This window comes from Falco punctatus (assembly GCF_963210335.1).
Source record: "Falco punctatus genome assembly, chromosome: 6".
Classification (NCBI taxonomy): Eukaryota; Metazoa; Chordata; class Aves; order Falconiformes; family Falconidae; genus Falco; species Falco punctatus.
This window is the reverse complement of record NC_137585.1, coordinates 30,243,350-30,270,015: the sequence shown is the minus strand read 5'-3', so window position 1 is coordinate 30,270,015 and position 26,666 is coordinate 30,243,350. Positions and strand designations below refer to the sequence as shown.

Below are 26,666 nucleotides of genomic sequence, written 5' to 3'. Positions count from 1 at the left end.
CACAGCTCGGCGCACATCCTGCTTCTCTAGCGACATTACCTGCGCGACCAGGAGGACAGCGGCGCCCGCAGCACGGCAGCCCAGAGGCACGGCTGCCCTCCCCGGCGGTTTGGATTTAAACCCGCCGCCGCCGCCCAATGGGAGCGGGGGAGCCGCTGCCCCGGAAGCACAAGGTTGCCGCTCCTGGGCCGGGAGGTGCTGCGCTGTTGGCGGGAGAGGCGGTGGCTGCGCCGCTGGTGTCTGGGGCCGCAGAGGTGTGTGTGTCCCCGTGTGAGGCGGGGGTAGGGAGCTCTGCGCCAGGGCCGGGGGGAAGCCGGTGCTTCACCCTGCCAGGCCCGGGAGCCGGGCTGGCCTGCTTGCTGAGTGAGTGGGTGGGTGGGTGTAGGCCCGGGCCCTCGGCCTTGCCTGAGGACCGGCTGCGCTGTGGGACCGGCACAGCCTCCGGTAGCCTCGCTCGGGAGTAGCAGCTATAGGTCCTGAGGGACAAAGGAGAGAGCAGTAGATTAAAGCGGGGAGAAAGGCGGGGGAGATGCGGGTGTGTAGGTAACCTGCACGCCCACGGCTCAGTGTCCCGAACTGCGTTTCCTAAAGGAATGAAGCTAATGGCTTTTTTGATATTTTCACTTAAAAGCTAGTCTGGTGGCCTGTGTTCGGGGGAAGACTTCAACAAAAAGAAAAATACGGGTAGAGTTAAAATTTGTATTTGGTCTTAAAAGCATAGCTATATACAAGTTATATGGCTAAAGTATTAATGTGGTGGTTTGTTGTATTAATTAATAAACAAACATTGCAACTATGGAGAGCGTCATTGCATCTCAGTGATGCCCGTGTCAAACCTGGGTGGCTCCCAAGCAAAATACTCAGTCTTGGATGCTGAGACCTTCACGTTGTTAACACGGCAAAATCTGTCAAAGGTCTGAGATTTAAGGCTGTTTTTTCCATGTGGTGTGTAATTAAAGGTCTGATTTCCCAAAAAGGCTTAAACTGGTGGGACTACAAGGAGTGATTCTGAAATTAGTTGGGTTTCTCATCCTCTTGGTTCTAGCACAGGAACCTGCTTTTCTTAAAAATTGGTTGAACAGTAAAGTATGAGTTCTCTGGTACACAGAGGTGTAGGTGCTCTGTCCACAGTTGGAATGGCTTATGTCATGAAACCATGTTTAAATATTATGCCTGACGGTATTCTCATTTACAGTTTTGCAGCCTTGATTCACTCTGCTTTTAGTTAGATACATAGTCTTTAAAGAGGTATGCAAGAGAAGCTGAAGGTGGTAATGTATCATTTCTTGTCATTTGGCTGAAAACTTAAAAATTCTGTATGTGACTTTTCTGGTGTGTACAGTTGCTTAATTGCTTGTCTAGGTGTTTTCAACAGCAGCACAAAATTTGCAGTTATTGCTGGAAGTCTGAAGAGGCAGTTTTGAATGTATATTAGTTATGTTAGTTAATCTTTTGATTTATACATGCTACATTTACAAATAATGACCATATGTGCAGCTTTTGTGTTCTTAAATATGTTACAAGAAATTTTGATTTATTGTGCCACAAATGCCTTTTACATTTTTTCTTTGTGCAAATGAGTAACGCGTGGGTTTTAAAATTTTCCGTTTAGGAAGGTAGATTTTCAGCCTGGAGAAGACATCACTTCCATGACACCTTAACTTAGTCCACTGAAAATGAAGCAAGATTCTACTAGAAACACTGCTTACACTGTGGATTGTGAAGATTATGTGCACGTGGTAAAATTCAATCCATTTGATAGTGGAGATGCGTGTTCCCTCATTGCATATGGTGGTAATAACTACGTAGTTGTTGGGACATGCAGATTTCAGGTTAGTTTGTGTTATTGTTCATTTTATTAGTTGCTTCCTAAAACTTACTTTGCCAGCACCCTTACTGCACAAAGGCCTTGGTCACTTTCCTGTTTCCTCCCCTCCCCATGTAATCAAGGGAAGGTTTTACCTGTTTATTACGTTAACAGTGCTCAGATATTTTTCTCCAAGAATATATATATACACATATAAAATACACATCGGTATAAATTACTGTCCTGCTTTGAACAGAGTAATAGAATCATAGAGTGGGTTGGGTTGGAAGGGACCTCACAGATCACCTAGTTCCAACCCCCTTGCCGTGGTCTGGGAGACACCTTCCACTAGACCAGGTTCCTCCAAGCCCCATCCAACCTGGCCTTGAGCACTTCTAGGGATGGGGCATCTACAGCTTCTCTAGGAAACCTGGTCTAGTGTCTTGCCACCCTCACAGTAAAGCATTTCTTCCTAATACTTAATCTAAATCTACCCTCTTTCAGTTTAAAACCATTGTTACTCGTCCTGTCCCTACACTCCCTTAATAGATGCGAAGAAAACAGGGCTATTCCACTGAAAGAGTAATCCCATTTTAGTACCTCTTAATAATGTTGGTGACTGCTATCTGAGAACTATAAGCACATGACTTTGGAAATATGTGACTTAATATTTGCTCTATGTTGTTCTTTATCATCACAGGATAATTGGCTCCTTTTTTTGCAGTTATATTTTGTTCTATGTACATTTGCGATTTAGATTAAATTAGTTTCTAAAGCTTTCAGCTAGTTTGTGAAACAGCAAAGGCTATAACTACTTGCAGCTTTACAATTAAGGTGTCTATGTTAATTTTATAGATACTTTTGTAGAAATAATTAACCTAATTTAACTCTCTTTTTTTTGTTGTTTTTTGCTCTCCCAATTGTTTTTATTGGATCTCTCTCACAGACTGTTAGAAACAGTAAAACATGTTTTCTTACCTTGAAATTTAGTCAATGAATGAATATGTAAAACACTGTACTGTATATTTTTATAATGTGTAAGATTTTTTTAATTAGGGATATTTTTTGCCTAGGTGCTTGAAAATCAATAGAAGACAACTGTTTCTTTGGAATCTATTTTTAAACTTTTTTCTTCATCTTGCTTCCCTATTATACAGTGGGTTGTCCTTTTTACTTTATCTAATACAAATAACAGCATAACTGCTCTTTTTATTATTATTCTCTAAAGCCTTACTGTTGGAAAATTTCTGAAAAACAACTGGTTCTAACCACAAAAACCTACTGTCATCTGTATTTCCCTCTGTCTTGTTTCTGGTGAAAAGAAACTAATCAAAATTTTGACAACCACTGGTACAAGGTATATTTTCTATAATTTTCATATCCTCCCTTCCCTTCCACATATGGAGTCATTTAGCATTTTCTTCCCCTACTCCAAAATACTCTTCTTGCTCCTTGCTTCAGGAAGTATTGAAAAACTCTGGGTAATTTCATGCTTCCTCAGCTATCTTCTTCTTAGTCTTTACATTACGCAGGGCACGCAGGGACATTCTTTACCCTGAAGCAGAATCCTGACATAGAGAAAATTTTGTAGAACTATTCTTTGAGGTGCTCCATTAGATGTTTTTAAAACTTTTTAAAGTTTTTTAGAGGTCAACTGATTGACTGAATCAACAACCCCAACTCCTTTTTTCATATTTCCCACCATCCAGTGTGCTCACCAGTGGGAAGAATAGACAGGTTAGTAATTCTGGTCATGTTAGATGACAAAAGGTACCTTTCTAGCTCATGCTGTTTGAAGGATGTTGTTCGTGAAGTGCTGGCATTTTTCTATAGTCCAAAAACAGTTCAGAGAGAAAATAGCTTAAATGATGTGCTTGCTTTTGTTTCTGTTACTTCTTTTCATTGCGGTGTATGCTTACCATGCTTTAGTAAGTAGATTTAATTGTATCTGTGAAGATGCTACTTGTACAAAGAATGGGTTCAGTATATTTGTAGCTCAGTTCCGATTTTTGTGCTCTGCATTTGGCCTCTGACTTGAGACTGCAATCATTTCATGTATTTTTAAGTACTTATATTCAAGTTGATACTTTCTTTATGTTCCTAGTTTTCACTATGAGGGTGTTAACAATCTACAGATACATGCAATTTTGAAAGCCTTCCAATTTCGTATCAGTCTGAATTGTTAGAAGTCATCAAAACATTGTTCTGGATTAGCTAACTACAATATTTCTATAGGAGGAGGATGCAGAAGTGGAAGGCATGCAATATAAGACACTAAGAATGTTCCATCATGGAATCAGAGTTGATGCCATAGCATGGAGTCCAGAAACTAGACTTGATGCTTTACCTCCCCAGATAAGGTATTTTGTAGTAAATGAGTACAATGAATCCTTGTCTCTTACTTGTTCTCCCTAATTCCTTAACGTTGGACTAAGCTTAAAACTTATGGATGAAATCTAACTCTTTAGAAATCACTGACAAAGTCTAAGTAGAACATTTTCATTCTTAGTCGTGCTTTTTTGTTTTGTTTTGTTCTACTTCTTGTGCCTCTTGCCCCTCCCCCCAGTGAACTAGCAGGAAATAATTTTTTCCCCTTTTTCATTATTTTAATGGACCTAAAATGTAGTCAGTTCTTTGTACATCTGTGAAGAAGGAATTATTTTAGGAACTTTAATAAGGATGAGACTGTTGTAGCGGCCTGCTTTATAAAGTTATTTGTAATGGTCTGCATAGTATGGGCTGTGTTTAGGAGTAGGTCAGATGCTATTTGTGAGACCTGTTGAGGTGTAAATCTAGAAAAATAGTTAACTATTAAATATGCACTTAGGAATTAAAATGTTCTCAGTAGCTTCTGAGCCTATTCACAATTATGGTTGCTTACTGCTGCATTTTTTTACAGTCTTTTTTTAAAAAATACATTAGAAATTGGTTTATGAATTTGTTTCGGTATTTTAAAAGACTGATGATGAGTGTTCTTTTTTGTGCTCTGCCACTTAACTTCTTCCAAGGGAAGTTTCAATGGCGGTTGTAAGAGGTATTTCAGGTAATTGATAGTGGATTCAGATTTAGCTTTGAAAATGTTTTGCATTTCTTTCCATGGAAAAGTATTCTTGGCACTTAATACACACTATTTTATAAGTAAGTTCCAATTATAACCCTGCTTGTTGCCAAAGCAGAAAAGTTAAAATAGAAGCTTTTGTGTTTTGTTTTGGGGTTTTTTTTTAAATCTGAATTTTCATTTGCATGTCACTTTACAGGTTTAAACTGAAGGGAAACCGATAAAAAGTCAACTATTGCAGTGTTAATTGACTGAAGGGCTTTTTTTTGTCTGTTGGGTGTAGGTTTTGTACTGCGGCTTCTGATAAGAAGTTAAGGCTATTTACGTCAGACCTGCAGGATAAGAATGAATTTAAGGTAAGGGCAGCTAAGCTGATTTTTAAAAAGTTCTTTAGTCTTTAATCTTTAAGTGCCCTTCTGCCCAGTTTTGCTTAATGTATTGTTTGAGGTACAGCACTGAACTGTGACAGATCCTATATCCATTATTTCTAGAGCAAATCATTGTATTGTATACCTTTTTGCCTTGAAGTGGAAATAGCTGTACTTATCAGCTACCTGATCTTTTGATTTTAAAATATTTGTGTAACAATTTAACCAAATTGAAGAAAAGCAAGTAGAGGCTTACTGATTTTCTAATATACTCATAAACAGTGTCCTACAGGTGAGTAGTACCATGTTTTACATTTCGAGTACATTTCGAGTACCATGTTGGATAAGGTTCCTTTATGTACAGACCTGTAAGATTTTAAGTGGTATAGGTGATTGGATTGCTCTATAAGAAAAGAAAGTTTAGTAATTTCTCTGTCATAGGGAACTGGAAGTTGCAATTCAACTCTTTCAAACTGTAGAAAATTTAAAGAAAGAATACTGAATTTAATACATAACTGCAGACAGGTACACTAGACATGCCCATAGGCTGTCACTTTTTTATGTCTAAGATTGAAACACGGGAAATGTCTACTTCAAATACAATTTTGTTTCCCCTTCTTTCAATGTAGATGGTAGTGTTCTTAAACCAGGTCTGAATATTGTCTTCACTTCATAAACTGAAGATTGGTTTTCTGGAGATTTCTGTTTTCGCAAGACATCAACTCCTATCTCACTCTGATGTGTACATATTTTTCAAAATTCTGCCTTTGAAACAATGGCCCAGTCCAAGTTCTAACGTTAATTAGATGTTTGTGCTAACCAGTTTGAATTTGTTTTGTTGAGGTCTCAACCAAAAACGTAAGCAAGGCTAGTTAGACTAAAAAATTGTGGAAAAAGGTTCCTTCTTTTAGTGCTTTTGAATATGATAATGCCTCTTTTGGTGGCAGCTGTGTATGGAGTATTATAGTGTACTGTTTTCAAGGAGAAAATAATAGATTTTCACTTGTGGTTTGGTAATTTGTATTAGTAAGACAATAATATTTGTCACACAGAAAGTAAGTGAATTGCAGATGTCACATGTGGCTGTACTGATAATGGAGTGAATAAAGCATAGCATAAGAAGTAAAGATGGATAATAATGAAAAACAGAATGGCTTTTCTTTAAAGAAACTACTTTTTCTGTTACTTGATATGTGCACATACTGTTAATTCCCTTCCTTCACCTTTGGTCATCTTGCACAGCTTTGTCACCCAGGCAGGGGGATAGCTGACATAGTTATAATCAACTTGGGTGGCACTTCTATCAAAATATTTCTATAAGTTTTTAATGCTGATTGCTTGTGAGTTGATTTCTGTCATTCCTTATTAAAGTTATCTATTGATATAATATCTGCCAGTTTTATGATATTGCAGACAACAGCAGCTTTAATTTAAGTTATTAATTAAATCTTTTGACAGAATGTAAAGTTACTTATGTCTCTTGCAATTTGAGAAATTTATAGAACTGTTCATAAGCATGCAGAAGCAAGAAAATGGATGAAATTGTTAATAACTGTAGATAATTGATGGTTAATAAGTGGAAATAATCAAACATACAGATGAACCTGGTACTACAGGCTTTATTCAGCTAAATTCAGCATCTAAATTCTAATATTTTTTTTTATTTTGGATTAACAAGGGACCTGATCAACAATCTGCTAAAATCTATGAGAAGTCTCTTGACTTCAGTGGACACTGGTTCAAGCCATGGATGAGTGTTTTCTCCCACATAGTTAATAAATAGGAAAGCTGTTAATTATTTTTATTGGGGGTTAATTATTGTTCAACAATTTTTTGCCAAAAGCTGAACGTGACAGCTGTCATAGTGCATAACTTTCATAACTCCTCCTGTTTCTACATCATCTGGTACTTAGCAAAAGGCTAAAAAAAAAAAAGCTTCTATACTCTCCAGAGCAGACTTCATGTCTACACCAGCTTTCAGACTCTCCGCACTGATGTGGGGTACAGCCCAGACATAACACTAGGAATTACCAATGGATCTGCCAGTTTGCTTGTTAGGAACTAATTGCTTCCAAAGAAATAATCAGTATATTCTAACTTCACACAAGCTCATCTTTGATAATTCATGAGCTTAAACTTTTAACACACAAGTTCAAATAAGCAAGTTTATTCCAATGCAGAATTCTAGTAAGCCTTTTATTACTGAATTAGATTGAGATATACAAACAGCACACTTCTGAAATAATAATTTTGACTATACCAAATGAGATGATTCTCTTCTAGCTTATTATCAGTGCATGGTGTGTATTACAAGCAGAGCCGCAAAGGGGGCAACTCAGTAGTACAGTCTGGTGAGTGCTCTTTTTTCAGAGTAGGATTTCTGTGATAAGTTATTGTTTCCCCAGTTCTGACAAGGTATTTTTCTGGTTATCAGACCAACACAAATGACATTTTAAACATGCAGTTCTAATTTAGGGGAATTTTATTACACAGTAGCTCTGACTGGATGCCTGGAAATACATTTGAAATGCCACATTTACATTTCCATTAAGATAGCAATTATTTTTCATACAAGAAGGTTCATTGGAGAACTGATTCATCTACCCTTAGGACTTCTTTCTACTCGAAATGCTCTGACTTGCAGTTATAAACTTCTACTGCAAAAGTGTGTTCATGGCATAACGCGTCAGAATAATTTTTTATGACAGGTAGTGAGTACAGAGACCACAGAGCATTAGACATTAGAATGTGGTATTTAGTGTTGGACATCAGAATGTGGTATTTAGGCTGAACAGCCACAGATCTAAGTACTGTAAGTATAGAATTTATTTTGCCCCAGAAGGAAACAAGCAATTGGAATATCTTAATTATTCATCTCATGTACAAACTATTCCAGTGTTCAATGTAGACAGAAGGATCATAGAATTTGAGTTTCATCAGCTGAAGGTACCATGGGTTGCTTCTTCATTTTTGACACTATAGAGGACTAAAGATCATTTGGTACTTACGCGATACAAATGAGAAATGTTGGCTTCAATTTAAAAGTAAAGATATTAGTGTTGTTTGTGCCAGCTCCATCACTGGAATTAACAGTGTAAGAACTTCAGTAAGGATGTACTGAGACTGAGGAAAAAGTAAAAATCCATATTGTTACTGGGTCAGGCTTGGTCTAATGTCAAAAATAATCAGGAAACAGGAAATAAAAATTACCTAATAGTGAGGAACTCACTAGTGAAAAGGAAGAATGCGGATTAGTGTGTTTATGTCTTTCAGACTACCTTCTGGGTTTTTTTGACAAAATGTGTGGAAATAATTTCTCCAGATAATTACCTTGATTTCTTATACCTGGATTATCATTGTACTATCTACTTCTTGTCAAGAAAAATGTAACACCTAACTCTGATTGAAAGTATTTGGCGTATCTCTGATGTTCACAAATACTTGGTCAGCTATGCTGAGCTGGCTTTCAAAAAAGTTTGATATAATGGTTTCTTAGTAATGGTCAATTGATAATACCTCAGAAAAGCTATTTCATAAACCTGAGGCTGAACTCATGATGAACACATTCAAGACTTTGATCCGTTGTACGGTGCATACTTTACATGTGGGATTTTCAGGAGAGGTACAAAATGTGCAAAGCTGAAGGAAGTATGTGATTACAGTCAAAATGTAATCTCTGAACATTTTGTCTTTTATAGTAAACAATTAGTATGTGTTGCTTTTGGAGGGATAGACGGAGTAATCTTACTCTGTTTTCCCAGTGGAAAAACTGTCTTGATGTAATTATCAACAAGGAACTTGAAGCATACTGAGTTTTCCATTACTTTGTCAACACGACTAATCCAAAATTTATGGGTTGGATCAAGCCCAGAACAACAAACAAAAGGTAAAATATGACTGATGGATCTTCATGAAACCTTTTTCTTCTTTTGAGGTTTTCATTTGGAAATGAATTGTGGCTTCCTTCTCCTGCATCAAATTTTGTTTAATAAAAAGCATATTTCATCAGAACTGCACAAGTAAAATGAGGCAGGATATTTGAATTTGGAATGCTGAAAATTTTCAAAAGACTTGGCATTTCTGTCTAAATAGTTTAGCATCATCTTAGGATGTATTAGTTCTAGTATAATCCACTAGGTTTTAATAAAATTAGAAGCTATTGGAAAACATTCAGTTGGCTGCTGAAAATGTTTCTGTATTGAATTGATGAGGCATTCATCAAATTTTAATAGAGGGGGATTTAGTTATTGTGCATGCTTGAGAGAGGTTTGTTTTTTGGGTTTTATCAATTCTGCATTTGTTCTTCAGAATAGCTACACTTAGAGAACAGATAGTGTGTTTTCTTTTCAGAAAACTGTAGAACTGCTTGTTTTCATTTGCCCTTGTTTTCCACTGCAATCTCTCCATGTCATGCTATTAACCAGAGAATATTTTCATTTTATGATACCTTGCTGAGCAAAACAAGAGAAGCTATACCTTGAAACTTAATTGGTGGGACTGAGGAGGATGGAACAGTAACAGATATAACATCTACCCATGGACTTTGCCTGACACAAAATTTTGAGATCTCTGTCAGAAACACCATAGATGTAGTTAGTGAGGGAAAATACATGTAAATCCTCAGATGGAGCAAACTGATACCTTAACTAGCTACAGATTTTCTAATGAGACCAGAGATGATTTATTCATATCTAGCCCCCATGTGAATGAATTTGAATGTACTTTAAACTTTGACTGGACCCTAAATGAGATGAGTTTTGCATGCTTGCTTAATGCTAAATGTGTATAAGTTCTTTAACTTAGATTTTTGAGGATACTGTAAGCATCAAAAGATCAGGGATACCTGTAGGTAAGTGCAAAGCACTGAATATAACTGAGGGGGAAAAAAAAGGTGCCTTGATATTGTGGCCAAGATAACTGAAAAGCCTTTGAAATACGTAAAAGTTATCTAACTTTTAATTTTTACAAAAACTAAGATTTTTATTTTTATTCAGGAAATCTATGCTGCTAAGTTGGTTTTTTTTACAGATAAATTATTGTTAGTACTTTGAAATAAAAATGTCATGATTAAGAAGCTTCGGGCAAGAACAGTACACAGGTACAAGGTCATGCTTTGATACAACAGTAAATGTTTACTTTTGAGTGACAGTTCATGTGTGCATTCACATGGCAAGTGCTTATATCCTATTGTTTGAGAATGGATTATCTATTAGTTCACAAGAACAGAAATGTGCATTATACCTGATCTTCTTTCCTTTTCAGCACAACAGCATATAAACACAAAGCATCGTGTCTGTTCTTCTCAAATGCTTCATACTGTGCTTAATTGCTAAGGTGTTGTATGGCTTGCTTGCTTTTGCTTGTGCAGTTGCTCTTCATTTTTGGATTTCTTAGTCTTCAGCCTGCGCTGTCTTCTGTTTCATCTTCTTACAATTAAATTTTTAACTGTGTTTTCTAAAGGTAGCCTTTTCATCTGCCGCCTTTAGTAGACATGTTCTCTTAGGCAATTTGTGTGCTGACTGCTTGGAAAAGGACACATACTGGACAAGTGGCTGGTTTACTGCTCCTTCAGGAACTCTTGCTGGTTGCAGGAACCCCTAGCGAAAACTAGTATTCAGACATGAGAGGTACTTACCAGTAATCAGAGTTCTTTAAGATACCTAGATCATGCATACATTCGCTCCCTGGTCATTCTTTTTCTTTCTGACATTTGTTATGTTCTAACTTCAAAATTCAGTGGTCAAAAGGAGGATAAAAAACTCCAGTGCAACTCACTGATCTGTCAAGCAAGATATTTTAAAGAACTCGTTACTGATAAATACTTTTTTTACCTTCCATGTGAAATGACAGCTTTATCTTAACACTCATACATCTTTTCTTTAGTGGTTCTGTTGTGGACTGATGGATCAGTCAGCTCTAAGGTAAAAGTATTTCTTTTTTCTGGTTGACAGACATTTGATGGCCACTCAGATTACATTAATGATCTGGTGTTTGCTCCCAAAGAAGGTCAGGAAGTTGCAAGTGTAAGTGACGACCACACCTGCAGGTATGCATTTTGTTCAAAACATTATTGAAATAGTACTTTTTCTGTGAGTGTATGCTTTATGTGCTTGCTTAAATAAATAAGAATTTTTTATTTTTAGTGGGCCTTCATAGCCCACTAACAAGACGACAGATGGACTAGTCTTGTTAACTAGGTTGTGGACTGGCTTTTTGTTGTGACTTGCGGGTTCGGTTTTTTTCAAAGCAATATTTTGAACTAACTAGATACAATGTGAAGAAAACTGTTCAGTCTTGGAATGACACACTATATAATTTCTCCTGCTGGGACAGGGATAAGAGGCACGAGAACAGAAGAGAAGAGACATGCATAGCTCAGCACTGAACTGTACAGTCCTTTATCCATTCTGTCATCAGATGACTCAACTTTAAAACCAGTGTGTGTGAATTTGTCTGCTTTCCCAAATTTACTAGCCTTACTAGGAGGTGGGATTACACAGCATAAGGACAGTACCATACTAATACAGTGGTACTGGCAGCTCATAATGCCATGATTATAGCTGCTTCAAACCTATTCATGAAATTATTTTAACTGGAAGTAAAAGAGAAAAATGGTTAAATAATTTGAAAAATGCTGGTTAAGGTTTTGTAGTACAGGAGTTTTTACCCCCATCCTCCTCTTCTAGTAATGCACATGAATGTGTAAAGCTGTTATTCTTATCCCTCCAGTATAGCTTACAGTTGGAGGGATCAGGAGGGCGGCTATGCAGGCTTTGCAAGTTGTTGCAGTAGCAGCAAGAGACTTGAGAAAGTATCATCTTTGACTTTTCTTTGTAATAGCTGTGATAATTGAAAACCTGTCTCAATTAAAGGATCAGTTTTAGGTTTTTCTCTGATTATATGAATTATGTATTTGCTCTTTGAAGTTACCACCGTATCAATTCCTATATAAATGAGCAGGTAGTACTCAGAGGGGAAAAAAGTTATTTTTTACTTAGGCCTTCTTCTACCTGATAGGAGAGAAGAGAATAGCTCTTAGAATGATTACACTGTGTATGAGATTTTGTAAAAGGCAGATCATCAACTGGCATAAATCACAGTTTAGTAGCTTTAGTTGAGCTACTCTGTCCTACATAAATAGAAAATTTAAAAGGCTTGTGATTTTAACACCCCTAGGGAACTTAGAAATAACTAAAGTGACAAGTAGGCAGATTTTCCATAGACACCCTGTGCATATTCCCAACAAATTCATTAGGAATGAATAGTATTATTTGTAACTTGTTCTGATTTATTTCCTATCCTTGATTTCTTCATCAAATCTAAACTAATACTGGGTTTATTCAGCAAAGAGCTGTTTGAATGTGTGGCCTTTTTTTATTTTATGAAATGCTCAGTGTTCCTGGGATGAAAGAGAACTTTTAAAACCAGTAGTCTCATTGATACTAAAATAAGGGGAAATGAGAAGTATATAATTAATGTATACTCTCAAGATTTCAACTTGGTAACTCTGAAAGACATTTTATGCAGCAAACCATAAAGGCTTTGGTTAAAAGCCATGGGAAATAGTAGGATATTTTTTTTTCGGCTACTTGAGTTCTTATTTTTTCCATTCATGCATGCGGAGCATGAAGACTTTTTTATTGAATTTAAAGGTTACACTTTCAAAACCAATGGAAAATGCATTCCTTGGGACTTACCAAAATCATTCCTTACTTAATGTGTAATTTGCTTCAGCAGTAATGTAAGAAGAGGAGTAATTATTCTGTCTGTAGATTTCTGTCCTGAAATTGTTCTCAGAATACATCATCTGTTAATACCTTTGGAATAAAGCTCTAGAACAATTAGTACAAGAATATGAAGTTTTGAGTGTATGGGTATTGTTCTGTTAGAGTTCCACTTTCAAGTCTTAATACAATGTCTCATTATGTCCAGAATATATACAAACATGTTTAGATCTTCCCTGGTTTTCACTCAGTTTTAAATTTAGCAGAGATCTTTAAAGAACTTGAATTTTCAGTTTTCATGTTATAAACAATCTTGCCACAAGCTGCTGCAATAGTGACATCTCAGAGCTGGACTCAGTCATTTTGGTTGGAAGACACATAGTTTAAGTCAGATACGGGTTATATTCAATGTTCTTCTTACCTTTAAATTGCTGCTGTGTCATTCAGAAATCCTTGTTGTTTCTTGTATGTAGTCTTTGTTGGCCTTGCTGGTCTGACACCATGCGACTTTCCCAGCTTGATGTAGAACTGAATTAAAAATACTCTTGCATAAAAATAATTGCAGTAGCTATGTTATGTAATTGTGAATAAAAGTATTATGTGCATTCATAGACAGCTGAAGAGGTGTTGGTATGTAAATATGCTGTACACTTCAATAATCTTGCGTTTCGCTGCACTGAGAATCTCAAAACTAATATGACAAACTTAAAAAGAATTGCTTTTCTGAAAGAAGATACCTTTGGAAGACTCTTAAAACCTACCATGTTGCAGTTACTCACAACTGTATATATTAGACATAAAATTCTTGTAGCTAAAAATTACATCTGCAAAGTTGATTGAAAAATTCAAATTCTGGATCCTAAATATCATACATGACTTCCATCATTTTGTTCCAAGGATGGCTACGTTCCAAGATGGATGAAGCTGTTCACAATCATATAGTTAATTTATATTTTTGGCAGGCTATTGTAATTTTCAAATTTTGCTTTGTTTCACTTTTTTACACTTTTCATAATTATTTTTCTTTAAAAAATAGAAAAAATATTTTTAAAGTTTGCAAAATTCTAAAGAAAATGCTAAAAGACTGGCAGAGAAAATAACTTGTTATATTAAACAAAAATTTGACTGAGTTTTATTTGTCTTATATGTTAACATACTGAATACAATTGAAGTAAAAATGAAAGTTTTTTGTGTATACATAAAAAAATCAAATTAAGATATCTGTATGTTTCTGCTGAAAGCCAAACTTTGTCATGGCAGAGAAGTGAATTGCCTCTTGGATTTAATCTAATTGTTTTCCTTCAAATCTAGTTGTTTTTTCTTCATGATCTGCCTTTCATATCTTGGTTTCAAAATTCTATATAATATTTATGTGTAATTAAAGTAATTTGCTTGTCCATTTCTTGGTATCATAAGGTATGGTTAATGAATAAGAAAAAATCTTTTATGATAGGTTTAAGGACTATTTCATTTAATTCCTTAAAATTATAATGCATTATACACTTTGAACATTTGTCTTAAGTGTAGCAACATATGTGTCCCACTTTGCTAATGAGAACTGTGTGTGCTACTCCCTCTGAACCACTCTTAAAAATTATTGCTGGCTTTTTCGTTATGATTTAGAAACAGTACAGGAGACTGCAGGGATTCAGATATACAAATCATTTGGTTTTGGTACTTTAATGAAGCCTCTGCAAAAACAGCATAGGACGTGTTTGGAAAACAGCACAAGCTTAACAATACCTGATGTTTCTTGAATTATTTCATGCAAAATACCATCCTAGTAAAACCCACTGGTCTCATATGCATGCTAAAAATAAACCTCTGACTGTCAAAAGGTTAATTCAGTCTGGCTGATAACCACCACATACTCCATCCTCATGCTGAACTGCAAGATTACTGACAGTGTCAGGCCCTTAATAATGGGAGCATGGCAATTTCTTTTGTTCATCAAGTGCTGGATAGCCTTGTATTTTAAAAAGCTGAAAAGGACTCATCCATCCCTCTGTCTCCCTCTCTATTTTTTTTATTACCCCTTAAACTATATAATTTTCCTCTCTTTCTGTGTGTGTAATAGAAAAGAATGTACAGCTGACTTATCTTCCACTTCATCTGTGTATGTGCTTGCTCTTTGATTCCTTTCTGAGTTCTGTACAGTTACTTAAGCTGTGGCTTATGCTGCTTCATAGAAAAGGACTTACGTGAATTTATCAGCCACTGTCAAGTTCAGCCTTCTCTGTTCCACATACCACAAATGCCAGTCCATCAGAAGGTTAGTTTTTCTCCCTGGACAGAGATCTGGGGGAATGGTTTGGTATCACTGGAAACTAAATTAACTAGAGTCTCAAAATTTATTGTAGTGTTTCATCTGTTTTTAGGGTTTTTAGTCTGTGGTGTATTGGTTTACATGGTTACTCCTGTGTCTTATTTTGTATGTTATTTTGTGTAGGTCTTTCTCCAGACAATGTGAAGTGAAAGCCAATGGGAACTCTTGTTTGATTTTTTTTATGTCTTCTGTTCTTTAATGTGTTGCCAGCACCTGTTGCCCTTGAGTCTTACCTTGTTAATTCAATAAATATTTCAGTCTTTGCCTATATTGAAAAGTTGTCATTCTCACTCCTGCCTCCAAAACTATATTTTATTTCCATCTTCCCATTCCTAGTGCACTCAGTTACGGATTTTTGCCAAAATTTTTTTAAAAGTTACCATATTTCATGTTGTTCTGTCTTCATCTGTGTGATAAATTCCCTCGTGTTTCTTCATATAAGACATGCCATTCTGAAATATTTATCCTTTTTGAGGTGGGATGATTACAATTATCAAGCTATGCATTATAATTGATGAAAATATAGGAAAGTCTTGGATTATTTTTAAGAGTCTAGTCTTTGACTTTGCACACTTTTTGTATACATCCCTGTATGTCTCCCAAATGTAATCTTACACAATTTCTGTTGTACTTTACAGCCATGATGAAAGTATTAACCAATAACTTCTGTTATACTTCACAATCACTATGCAAGTATTAACCGGTCTCCTGTTAATGGTATCCAGTCAGCTGAAAAAAAAAAATAATTTAAAAACCTCACTTTCTGAATCAGATGTGCAGAATGTGTTTCAGTCTGTCTTAAGTGTGAATGAATAAGCCTTTAGTTAGGAAATTTTCAGAATATATGGATAAAGTGGTAGGTAATTCCTGTGTGATGCATTATGACTTATGTTAAGGGTCACACAGTCCTAGAATGTAGTCTAGCCTGTAAATTGTTTTAAATAGAAATCATTGCATTATATTTGTTTAGCATTTACCTTTGTATTTTAGGAAGTTATTGGCAAAATTGCAGTTTTGAGTCTCTCGGTCATACCATAGGAGCATTTAGCTTTGCATTTACATTGGAAACAATTAGCTGGTAACGCTAACAGCTAATTTTTCTTCAGTTGAAAGGATACAACTGTAGCGTCATGTTTTTGCAAAAATGCTGCTTAGTCTCTAGCTTTACTTTAGATAACTTTTAAAGGTATTTCAGTAGTAGTAGTAATGTGTATTTCTTGGACTTACTTCTGAGTGTGCATGTTCTGAAATGCGTATTAGCAAAGAACAGTCAGTTGAGACACTTGAGATACTATATGTGCAGTTCCCCTGCTTCTCCCACTTCTAGCAATGTTGCAGGGGTTAATCAGAATTACATCCCTGAGTTAGGCATGAAAAATAGATCAATGCTTGCATACCCAAATAGATATTACAAGAAGCCAGAGGTAACATGGATTTTAATGCCAAAATTGGAAAGATTCTAATTACTAATTTTTTAATAACATTGACATTTCCATTGACCACCAAAAGAAAGTGGTGAACATGGTCAACTTTCTGAAAGAGCATTTACACATTTACTCTATAAAAATGCTTTTATTTCATGGATCAAAAGTAAGTGAAGGAAATGCTCTACAGGCACAAATTTAGGAACCTGTATGCCGAGTCAGGAGATAATTTAAGATGGCTGTGTGTGGTGACCTAGTGCTAGGCAGCACAGATGGATTTCCCCTTTCTCCCCATGCAACCACTTTTGTGGCTTGTTTTGCACAGTGTGCTGAATAGGGAGTTCTGATGCCTGATTCTGCTACAGATTTTGCAGCAATGAACTGTTAGTTTGACAGTGCATTAACTGATTTATTAAAAGTTAGTCTTTTATTTTCTCAGTAAAATAAAATAAATTACTGGAAATTGTCTTTAATATTACACCTTTCTCTTCTTCTGAACAGCTAGAGGGGATTTCTGCAGTTCTGCTTCAGCCTTCTGTTCTTTCATGTCCTGCCTTAAATCCTTTTCCGATCTTTGATAACCACCTCCATATGGAGTTTGCAGAAGACCTGAGACAAGGCCAGTGTTGGGTATATTGTCCACGGTGTTAACTAATCTCTGCACTTTCATTTTCTTTTTCTGAGATCTTCCTTTTCTCACTCCTTGTGCTCAATGAGGAACAGCTTTGCTGTACCTTTGTTGTGTGAGCTCTGTAAAAGGAATCTCTCCTTTCTCCATAGTCCTCGAAGCTTTTCAGAGGTCATAGGATTTTCCTCTCATGTGCAGTATCTCTGATGGAGGTATCAAGAAACATCAGCAAGGGGTATTTTAAGTTAGATATTACTATTTAAAAAACATGTTGGGCATTTTTAAGAGTAGGTCAGACAGTAATCTGTGAGTAATGGTACAAGTATAGTTGATCATGCCTTGTGGTTGGGAATGGTATTGGATGACAAGGTTTTGTTCTAGCACCCACCCCACTCACTAAAATTGCTGTCAATCCTATGGTGAAAGAATTCCCTTTTTTACTTAAATCTTCTGGGGATTTGAGAAATGCCTGAAGGTTGAAATATAGTTTTGTTCTTTTACTATTGCAAATGATTATTTTTATTCCGTTAGGATTTGGTTTTGCTCTCTAGTTCAAATTAATCAGAAAGTTAGAATCTAAAATAAGGATAATCTCCATTGCCACAAGACAGGTTTTCAGATGTTCTAATGAATACTTTGCCAATTTTAATGAAAGTCCATTGTGTGATAAAATTACTGCACATATGCAGCATGTCATTATCCATATTCATGCATATGATGTACAATATAGTTGTTCCAATGTAGTTTGAGTATCTTAATGCTTTGAGAGAGCTGCAGTTGTTATTTATTTGTTTAATCATAGGATATGAGTGGCAAGAGAAACATACTAATACCTCAGGAATTTTCTTTAAGGATATTTGCAACTATCTGTATTTCCTGTTAGTTTAAATTTTATGAGCACTGCAGTAATTTCTCCTTAGTTACTTTAAAAATAATGAATTTACTGAGCAGATCACATAGTATTTTTGAGGCTTTCCATTATTCAAACTTTGGCCCTCATTTCAACTGTGGTTATTCAGACTTTTCTCCATTAAATTTATGTTGAAACTTTTTTTAATATAAAAAAAAATACGACAAGGCCAAATAACAAGTCTATACAATGGTTGGTGGGAGGAGGAGGAGAATTAAGAGGGTGACACATTGCAAGGTTACAAAAAATCAGGATGTTTGGAGAAGCATAGACGCTAGTTTGATATAAAATCATCGTAATATTAGTAAAGTTTCAAGGGCTTTGAATGGGAGACAAAATGCTCATTCTTTTTGGATTGATTTACATGATAGGAATGTGGACAAAACTAGAGGGTTTTTTAGCATCTGTAGCTGATTTGCTTATGATTACTGAGTAATTGAGTAACTGCAATTCAGTTTGGCTAAATTTTTGGTCTTTGCACATTTTTTACTTGGGTTAGAGACAAAGAAATATTTTTAAAAGTTAATTGAACACATATGTAATTGTAAACTTCCATACCAGCAATGGACTTGATGCATCAGACAAGTATCTATTTTGATATGTATTGCATGGTTTGTTTGGGGTTTTGTTTTGGGGTCCTTCCCCGACCTGCACCCCTGCACCCTGAATGATACCATTTTTGTTATCAGTAAAGAAACCCAAAAATAATAATAAGGGCATTTATCCTTTTTTTTCCCCCTCCTGTACTGTTTGTTACTAACAATGTTACCATTCTTACAAAGTAAGAGATACAAGTTTTGCATTTTATAAATAACAAAGTTAGGGAGGTAGAAAGCATAAATTTCTGTCTCAACACCTAATAACCTTGCTCACTTCAGGGAAGGAAATATGATGGCATGCTCCTTTGGTCAAAATGATTCACCATCTTCTGTTGTATCATAATTTTCTCTCTGCACAGTAAATACACACGGAAAGTGTTGATTTGACTTGGACAAATCTACAAGGCAACATTTTTGGCAGTAGAAGAAAATATTGTATGTTTCTAAATTACCTAATCAAGTAGATATTTCATTTTTTAAACAATTTTCAGGTTTTTGTTTTGGCTTTTTTTAATAAGGACACTGATTCTTCAATATTAGAGACCCTGTGTTTTCTGCAGGGAGAGCAAATATTTGATCTATTGTGGTTTGGCATAAGAAAACAGCATTGTTCATTAAATATATTTACTTTATTCCCATATATTTTGTCTAGACTTATGATGTATTATTTAAGAGTTTTTTTGAAATCTCTTAAATACAAGGCTCTAAGCACCCTGGTGAGATATAAACCAAAAAAGTCTGGAGGAAGTCAGCAAAAATCCTCTAGAATAAACAATAATAGTACATAACTACTCATCTAACTCAAAAGACTGGGCAGAACACTACTTCAAAAAAATTGGCTTTTTCTAAGGTTTTGGATGTCAGCAAGGAAGGATATATGTGTATGTTTCATTGCTCAAATGCATATAAATAGTATGCAGCATTGTGGTTCAGACTAATGTTCACAACTGTGATGTCTTTGTCCTACAACTGAGCTGCTGATTTTGTGGGAAAAGAGGCAGTTGAGCAGTGGCTGTGAGTCTCAGTTTTGGTTTTGTTGCATTTTATAAGCAAAGTAGCTTCATGGCTCACTACCACTCGTACTGAATGCATCCAAAGAAAACTCACTCATCATCTAACTTAAGAGTGTTTCAGCATACACTTCCCTGTCAATCCATACTGACCCAAATATTGTTGATTTTTTTATTATTAAATTTAAACTGCTTGATATGTACTGTAGGTGATTTTAAAGGAAAAGATTAAACTGGCACATATGATTTATTGGTTGAAAGCTTGCCAAGATCCTTTGTTGAGCTAGTGTTCACCTCTGCTGTAGATCCTTTTGTTTGCCTTAGCTTCATTTTTAGTTTCTTGTATTTCCATTACACAATCTTGTCTTACCAGGAAAAATTGGAAATTCATGTATTAGACAAGCAAAATACTTTAGTGGTATTGTAATAGTGGATAATGGTCTTATCCTTTATGTGGTAATATGGATGATTTAAGTTACTTGGTACTGTAGGTTGCTTGTATCAGCTAGACCAACACTGACCTTTCTGCTTTGTATTGTGTCACTGTTACTCATGGTATAGTACAAAGGCTGTGACTTAAGAATAAAGTGGGAACATCTCCTCTAGATTTCATGTCTAGACAACTAAACTTGTCAAATTATTTTATATTCCCCTTTTAAACAGAGGCTCTGCCTAGTTCATCAATGTTAAAATACCTTCACTTCAGCACTGACTGCTTTTACTGACTTCTTGAAGTGATAAAGCACAAACACTATTTCACGTGGTCGCTTCCTTTGTGAATGTATTGAGGCACTGAAAGTTTATGTATTTGCAGTCAGATGGCAATAAATTGATTAATACTTTGCCTTTTTTGTTTGTTTTTTTTTTGCTTTAGGGTTTGGGATTTGGAAGGAAATGAGAAGGCCCATTTTGTTTTACGTTCTCCTGGAATGAGTGTTTGCTGGCATCCTGAGGAGGCTTTTAAGGTTGTGTGTTTCAGCTCTTCACCCTCATCACCTTTAAAATAACAGGAGGGTGGTCTTACCTAAACTATGAATCTTCAGTGCTGTACTAAGATTAAAGCTTGGGGAGCTAGTATCAATTGTAACTGGATATTGGTTGGATCTGATAATGTGAATTCTCATTCCCATTCTTGTCATTTTACCCTCAGTTCCTCACTCCTCTCATTAGAGTTATTCCTTCTTGATCACATATATCAACTGTTGTTGATAACTATTCTGCCAATTGCATGTTAACTTACTGCTATCATAGAAAAGTTGAATTTTTTCTCAGTTATGGTAACACTGTTCACCAACAACATAGATTCTTATAAAGCATGCCAAGTTTTGAAAAGTACCTGTTTGAAGTTAGCAAGAGATTTTTTTTTTTTTTTTTTTTTTTTTGCTTGGAATATATGAAATACATGCTGAAAAATAAAAATAAACTGTGATTTTATACCTACCTGTTTATTGCACTGGGGAGGATTAACCAGCTGATGTGTACCAAAATATTCAGCTTCTTTAATCGTCTAGTCCTTGTAGTCTTGGATTTATTATTCCTGTTGTGTTACTCAATAACTGCCTTAAGTAGCTACAGATAGTTTTTCAGATTACCACAAAAACACACACTTAAAATAGAAAAGCAGTCAAATAAGGTATCAAAATATTTACATAGCAATAGGGAAGAAAGTTCAGTAATTTCATCATACTTTCCACCAATATCAATATCCAGTCCTTACTAAGAAAACTAGGAAAACTGTTGATTCAAGTGGTATCACAAATGAATGTGCTTGCTACTGTTTGCTAACAAAGTTGCCCAGTAGCACAACAAAATTACTAGATATGCCCAAAAATTGCGGTATTACACTGATCTTACACATTAGCTTGTCTTTACTTGGACCCTTATGAAAGAGTAAGCACAGGATTTTAATTTTTTTTTTAAAGAGAAACCGCCTTCAAAAATCTAGTAAAACCTGACAGACTTGATGGTTGCTGAAAAGCTTACTGCAGGTCAAAATGCTTACTGTACCATGTCCTTTAGTTTGCAGAAGAGCATGTTTTGCTGACAGCTCTCTTGTTCCAAACAAACTTGGAGTATTGTTTTTAATGGTTCTTTCCCTTCCTTAATTGTTGTTTATGACTATCCGAGCACATAATTTCCTCATGGAGAAAACCTCTTTCATCATTTAATCAGGAAGCTCTTTCTACAATACATAATAAACTGCTTGAAAATATTACTATAATGCAAACAGTTTAGATAAAATCTGTTGCAAAATTTGTGATGTTACATAAAACCATTAAGTGTGAATTCAAATTCTACAGTTACGCTGATTAATATTGTTATTTCCTTATACAGCACTATATCTGTCAGTTCTTTGTACTCGTAACAGGGACTCTTTAATTTTAAAAGAAGTAACTTTTTGCTTTACAATTCTAAAAGCACAGTGCATTGGTGGTTAAGAACTGGTGCTTCTAAGCACCAAAATTATATGCATAGATTTCTAACAAGATATATAGATAATGTAATCGTTAAAACAATGTGACAGTAATACAGATTAAAGTGCTTTTTATTTATTGGTGGAAGAGTGTTCAGAAGAATGCTTTCTGAAACAAAGTGAAAATGATACCTATTTTAATATTATTAATATTTGCTTGAAACTCTGCTAGGTTTGCTATAGAGTAGAAAACATACTAAGATTCATTACATGCTGAGTTTACAACGTTATATTAATTTCTCTTAATAGCTGATGGTAGCAGAGAAGAATGGAACAATCAGATTCTATGATCTAATTACACAGCAAGCCATTCTCTCCCTAGAGTGTGAACAGACGCCGCTGATGTCAGCAGACTGGTGTTTAAAAAATACTCTTAAAATTGGAGCAGTTGCTGGAAGTGATTGGCTAATCTGGGATATCACTTGCTCCAGGTATTTTCATACATGAATATGTTTCTTTATTCTATTCTTAGGCAGCTATGAAGAGATGTAGCTACTTTGCTATTATAGCACTCAAATGCACTATGTATTTATATCACCTGTTCAGTAAATAAATGAACATTCATCAGGAATTACAATATCAGTGCAGATCATTCCTTGGTATTGTTTGTTTCGTCTTTATCGATATTTATCTGGTAAAAATAACATTGTCTTTTTGCCCATTTGAGACAGCATCTCACTACTGTTTGCCACTCACTGTAATGTTTATGTGTTAGTTAAAATTTCATTCTAAGTCATAAATAGATAATTACTGAACCGTAACTGAACCGTAATAAACTGGAAAACTACTTAAGTTTTCCTACCCCAAATTGAGATGTAAGCTGCAGGAATGCTCAGGTCTTCCCTCAGCTTCTTCACAGAGAGTAGATTTTCTTCACTGTTTAATAGATACATGCTTTTGGTACTTACAGTATGAGCTGTCACTGTTTGCAGAACAGTTTTTTTACCCTGAATGTCTGTTTTAGTTATCCACAGGATAAGAGACCTGTCCATCTTGATCGAGCCAGATTATTCAGGTATTAGCGTTGTTTCTATTCTGTGGATTTTGTCTATATAAACCTAAGTATACGCAAGGAGTTGTGAGTTTAGGGAACTGCTTGTGTCTCACTTAAGTAATTTTTAAGGGGACCTGGTCTATAAACTTTGCAAAATTTGTGAATGAACTAAATTTAGCATATATGTCTAACATTCTCATGATTTTTTTCTGTTTTACAATGATAAGCATATGGGGCTGTGGGTGGTGAATCATTTACAAGCCATTTCTCTGGTGTTGGTGGAATATTTAACAGCTTCACACAGTTAACCACAAGGGACAGAACTCCACTTTCTGTGCACTTCTGATAGTCTGATAGCGATATTTGAAAAGTACATTAATTTTATTAATAGGTGGTCCCGAGTAAATGAAAATCTGTTTGCAACCACTGGATATCCAGGAAAGACAACTAGTCAACTGCTTGTTCATCATTTAGGACATCCCCAGGTAAGTTTTTGAGATCGGCTTTTGGCTGGAATTGCATTTGTTCCCTTCAAATCAGGCTCATAGATACTTAAAAGCTACAATTAAAAGCTAGCCCAAACTGTCCAGAAATGCTGCTTGGTATACCTATTTTATTTTGTGTTATCCCTGCTAAGAAAAAAAAAAATCACACCATACTTAACCTGCTATTTTAAAAGCTGCTTCATCTTTGTTTTATTTTACTTTGTCTTACTGGTGCTAAGGGGAAGAATAACACATTAACCCATTATTTAATAAATTTTTCAGTATTTCTAGTTCTAAAGAGACTAGAAGCAGCTGGTTGTGTATTTTACAGGTTTGAACTAATTATATTTTAAATCATTAATGAAAATATATGAATACAAAGCATACAAAATATTTTTGTTTTGCTGGAGTTAGTATACATTTGTAATGCTTACAGTAAAAATACTACCTCCAAACATACAAGTTGTGAGTACACTTAAATAACAGGAAGTAATTTCATTAAAAAAGGTTTCTAAGTTTGAAAATATGCCTTTAAAATAATAATAATATTAATGAAAATAGTTAAAACTATTTGTTACGGAATATTTTGCTGTATCTTACTTAAATGCAGTAAGTAGCTACTGGAACTAAGCAGATAATCAAGATTTTTCAATTGGATTTCTGTTGTATTTTAACTGTATTTGTTAAGGAGTACTAAATCTGTGGTGTTTTATTTGTGCAACTTGGTATATCTGGTATAAAAATCATTTATATGGTAAATGGTATTGATATTTCTCCCTCCCTCTCTCTATTTTTTTTTTTTCCAAGCCCATTCTTACTGGCACTGCAGCTGTAGGATCTGGTTTGACATGGCATAGAACTCTTCCATTATGTGCAGTTGGAGGAGATCATAAAATTTTCTTCTGGGTAACTGAAATGTAAAATAAGCATTTGCCTTCAATATGAAATTTTACAACACAACGTCTCTTTTCTGGTAAAACGAAGGAATTTACTCTTTGTACTGGTATTTATTCACTTGGAGAACGTAAGAAAGGAACAAGTAAAATATGAAACATTTGTGTTTGATTTTTAGCTTGCAAATACAAGAACTTTTGTAAAATCAGCTATGCATCTGATACTTGGTTACTTAAAATAAAATACTTTTTTTTAACATGGTATTTGGTGTAAAATTAATTTTTTAATTTTTTTAAGAGATTTTGTGTCTATCAATCTCAGCCTGGCAATGTTGTGCAGTTAACACGCCTCAAATACTTTGAAATTGTCCAGAGTACCTACAGAAGGAACACCTGTGTCTGTATTAACTTTCCTGACTATCGCTATAAGAAACAAATGCAATAGTGTACTGTCATAAAATGTTGTCTGTGAATCTATTTGCTGAATAAGCTAGTTACCACTAACAGTGGTAGGAAGCTAATGGTATTATCAGAATGATAATTTTAAGTAGTATTTCTCTTAAGATGACCAAGGGATTTACTTCAAATATGCCAAAGAACATGTGGCTATTTACAGACTTTTTACAGGAAAATCAAACACATTCTGCTTTCTAGAAGTGTATTTTGCTTGTCCCTCCCATACAAGACTCAGAAATGAAGTAAAAGAGGAAGAGGACAGAGGCAACTTCTGTCTTCGGTATCCTTTTTGCATGGTTTTGCAAGTGAAGTGATACCAAGATGTTTAGCTAGCGTAACACCTCCTTACAGCATTGTAGCCATCTAGCCATCCTTATTAGCATTAGTTAGATTTTTAAATATTTTTTATTTGTCCCTATTTATGCTGGACACATAAAACCAATTCAGAATTAGGACAGCAAAAAGTGAGATTATAGTCACCTTTTAAAAAGTAAGACCATATGTTATTTCTCGTTATTTCTCATCATTTCTTACCCTTGAGAAATTTTGCTTCCAACTGCCACCAAAATTTACTTAAAAAGATGAATATAAAGTTCCTCATATGTTCCAGTCTTGACTGGTGTTGGCTTAAACTGTAAAAAAAAGCAGACTGGAGGATGTTTCAAGATACACAGCACTTCATGTGTCTTGTATCCATAGTTTGACCAGAGAACACTGGCTGAATGGGAGATTTAATTGGCTCATAGACGTAGCTAAAATTCTTTGTGGGTCTGAAAGGAAGGATTGGACTAGGATGCTGCTGTAGTTCTGGGTGTATACTGAAACTGAAACAGATTGTTGTTTGGTTGTTTTCCTGTGCATTCAGAGCAAAGCTTTACATAGCACCTAGTTATGCAGAATATCATACTCAGTACCCATATTGACAAAGGCAGCGTGTGTTAGGTATGTGCAGGTGCATCTGACTGAGACATTTTTTATTTAGAATTGCTTAAAACCCAAGGGGGCAGAGGGCAGAAATTCTTTTGTTCTGTAGTTAATTCAGAAGCCAGGATGCTTCTTTTTTTATGCTTCTTTTATGCTTTTAATAAGTTTTAAGTAGTCCTTAAAAACAATTTACGTAGGATTGGAATGATCATGTTAAGTTCAAGGCTCTTCGTATTACTTATTTCTGGTATAAAATGGGTATGTAGAAAAAAAAATAAAAAGCAGCTAATGTTTTTAGTATGTTCCCTGTGTTCTTCTGTACAGAACAAAATAATGAGTTAAGGCTTTGATGCTGTCTTAGCAGTGCTTGGAAAACTGAAACTTGAAGAGCCATTTTCAGAGAACTGCAAAGCATTTATCATTTCATTTATTTTTTCAAATGAACCTACATAACACCTGACATTTGTATTTCTTAGTCTATTTAACTGTCAAAGGTTGATAATTCTCTGAACCTTCTGTTTGCTAAATTTGTACATTCTGACACACCTAGATTTATAGACTTTTTTTAAAAAACTCAGTTGGGATTA

At 35.3% G+C, this 26,666-nt stretch overlaps 2 protein-coding genes across 5 annotated transcripts in view; one reads left to right on the top strand and one right to left on the bottom strand.

The window, feature by feature from the left end:
• PARPBP (PARP1 binding protein) overlaps positions 1–146 on the bottom strand; it is a 57,393-nt gene extending 57,247 nt beyond the window's left edge. For all 4 annotated transcript variants that reach the window (XM_080392703.1, XM_080392700.1, XM_080392702.1 and 1 more), the window contains exon 1: positions 40–146. The gene's annotated coding sequence lies outside the window, so the exon portion shown is untranslated. The remainder of the gene's footprint in view (positions 1–39) is intronic.
• On the top strand, positions 143–24,961 carry NUP37 (nucleoporin 37). Its single transcript, XM_080392704.1, has 10 exons — positions 143–254; positions 1,613–1,832; positions 4,043–4,167; positions 5,149–5,221; positions 11,185–11,279; positions 20,729–20,819; positions 22,577–22,758; positions 23,292–23,342; positions 23,713–23,806; positions 24,614–24,961. Exons 2-10 carry the CDS (start codon positions 1,677–1,679, stop codon positions 24,725–24,727), a joined length of 981 nt encoding a protein of 326 aa, XP_080248830.1. The 5' UTR covers positions 143–254; positions 1,613–1,676; the 3' UTR covers positions 24,728–24,961.
• The last annotated feature ends 1,705 nt before the right edge of the window (positions 24,962–26,666 follow it).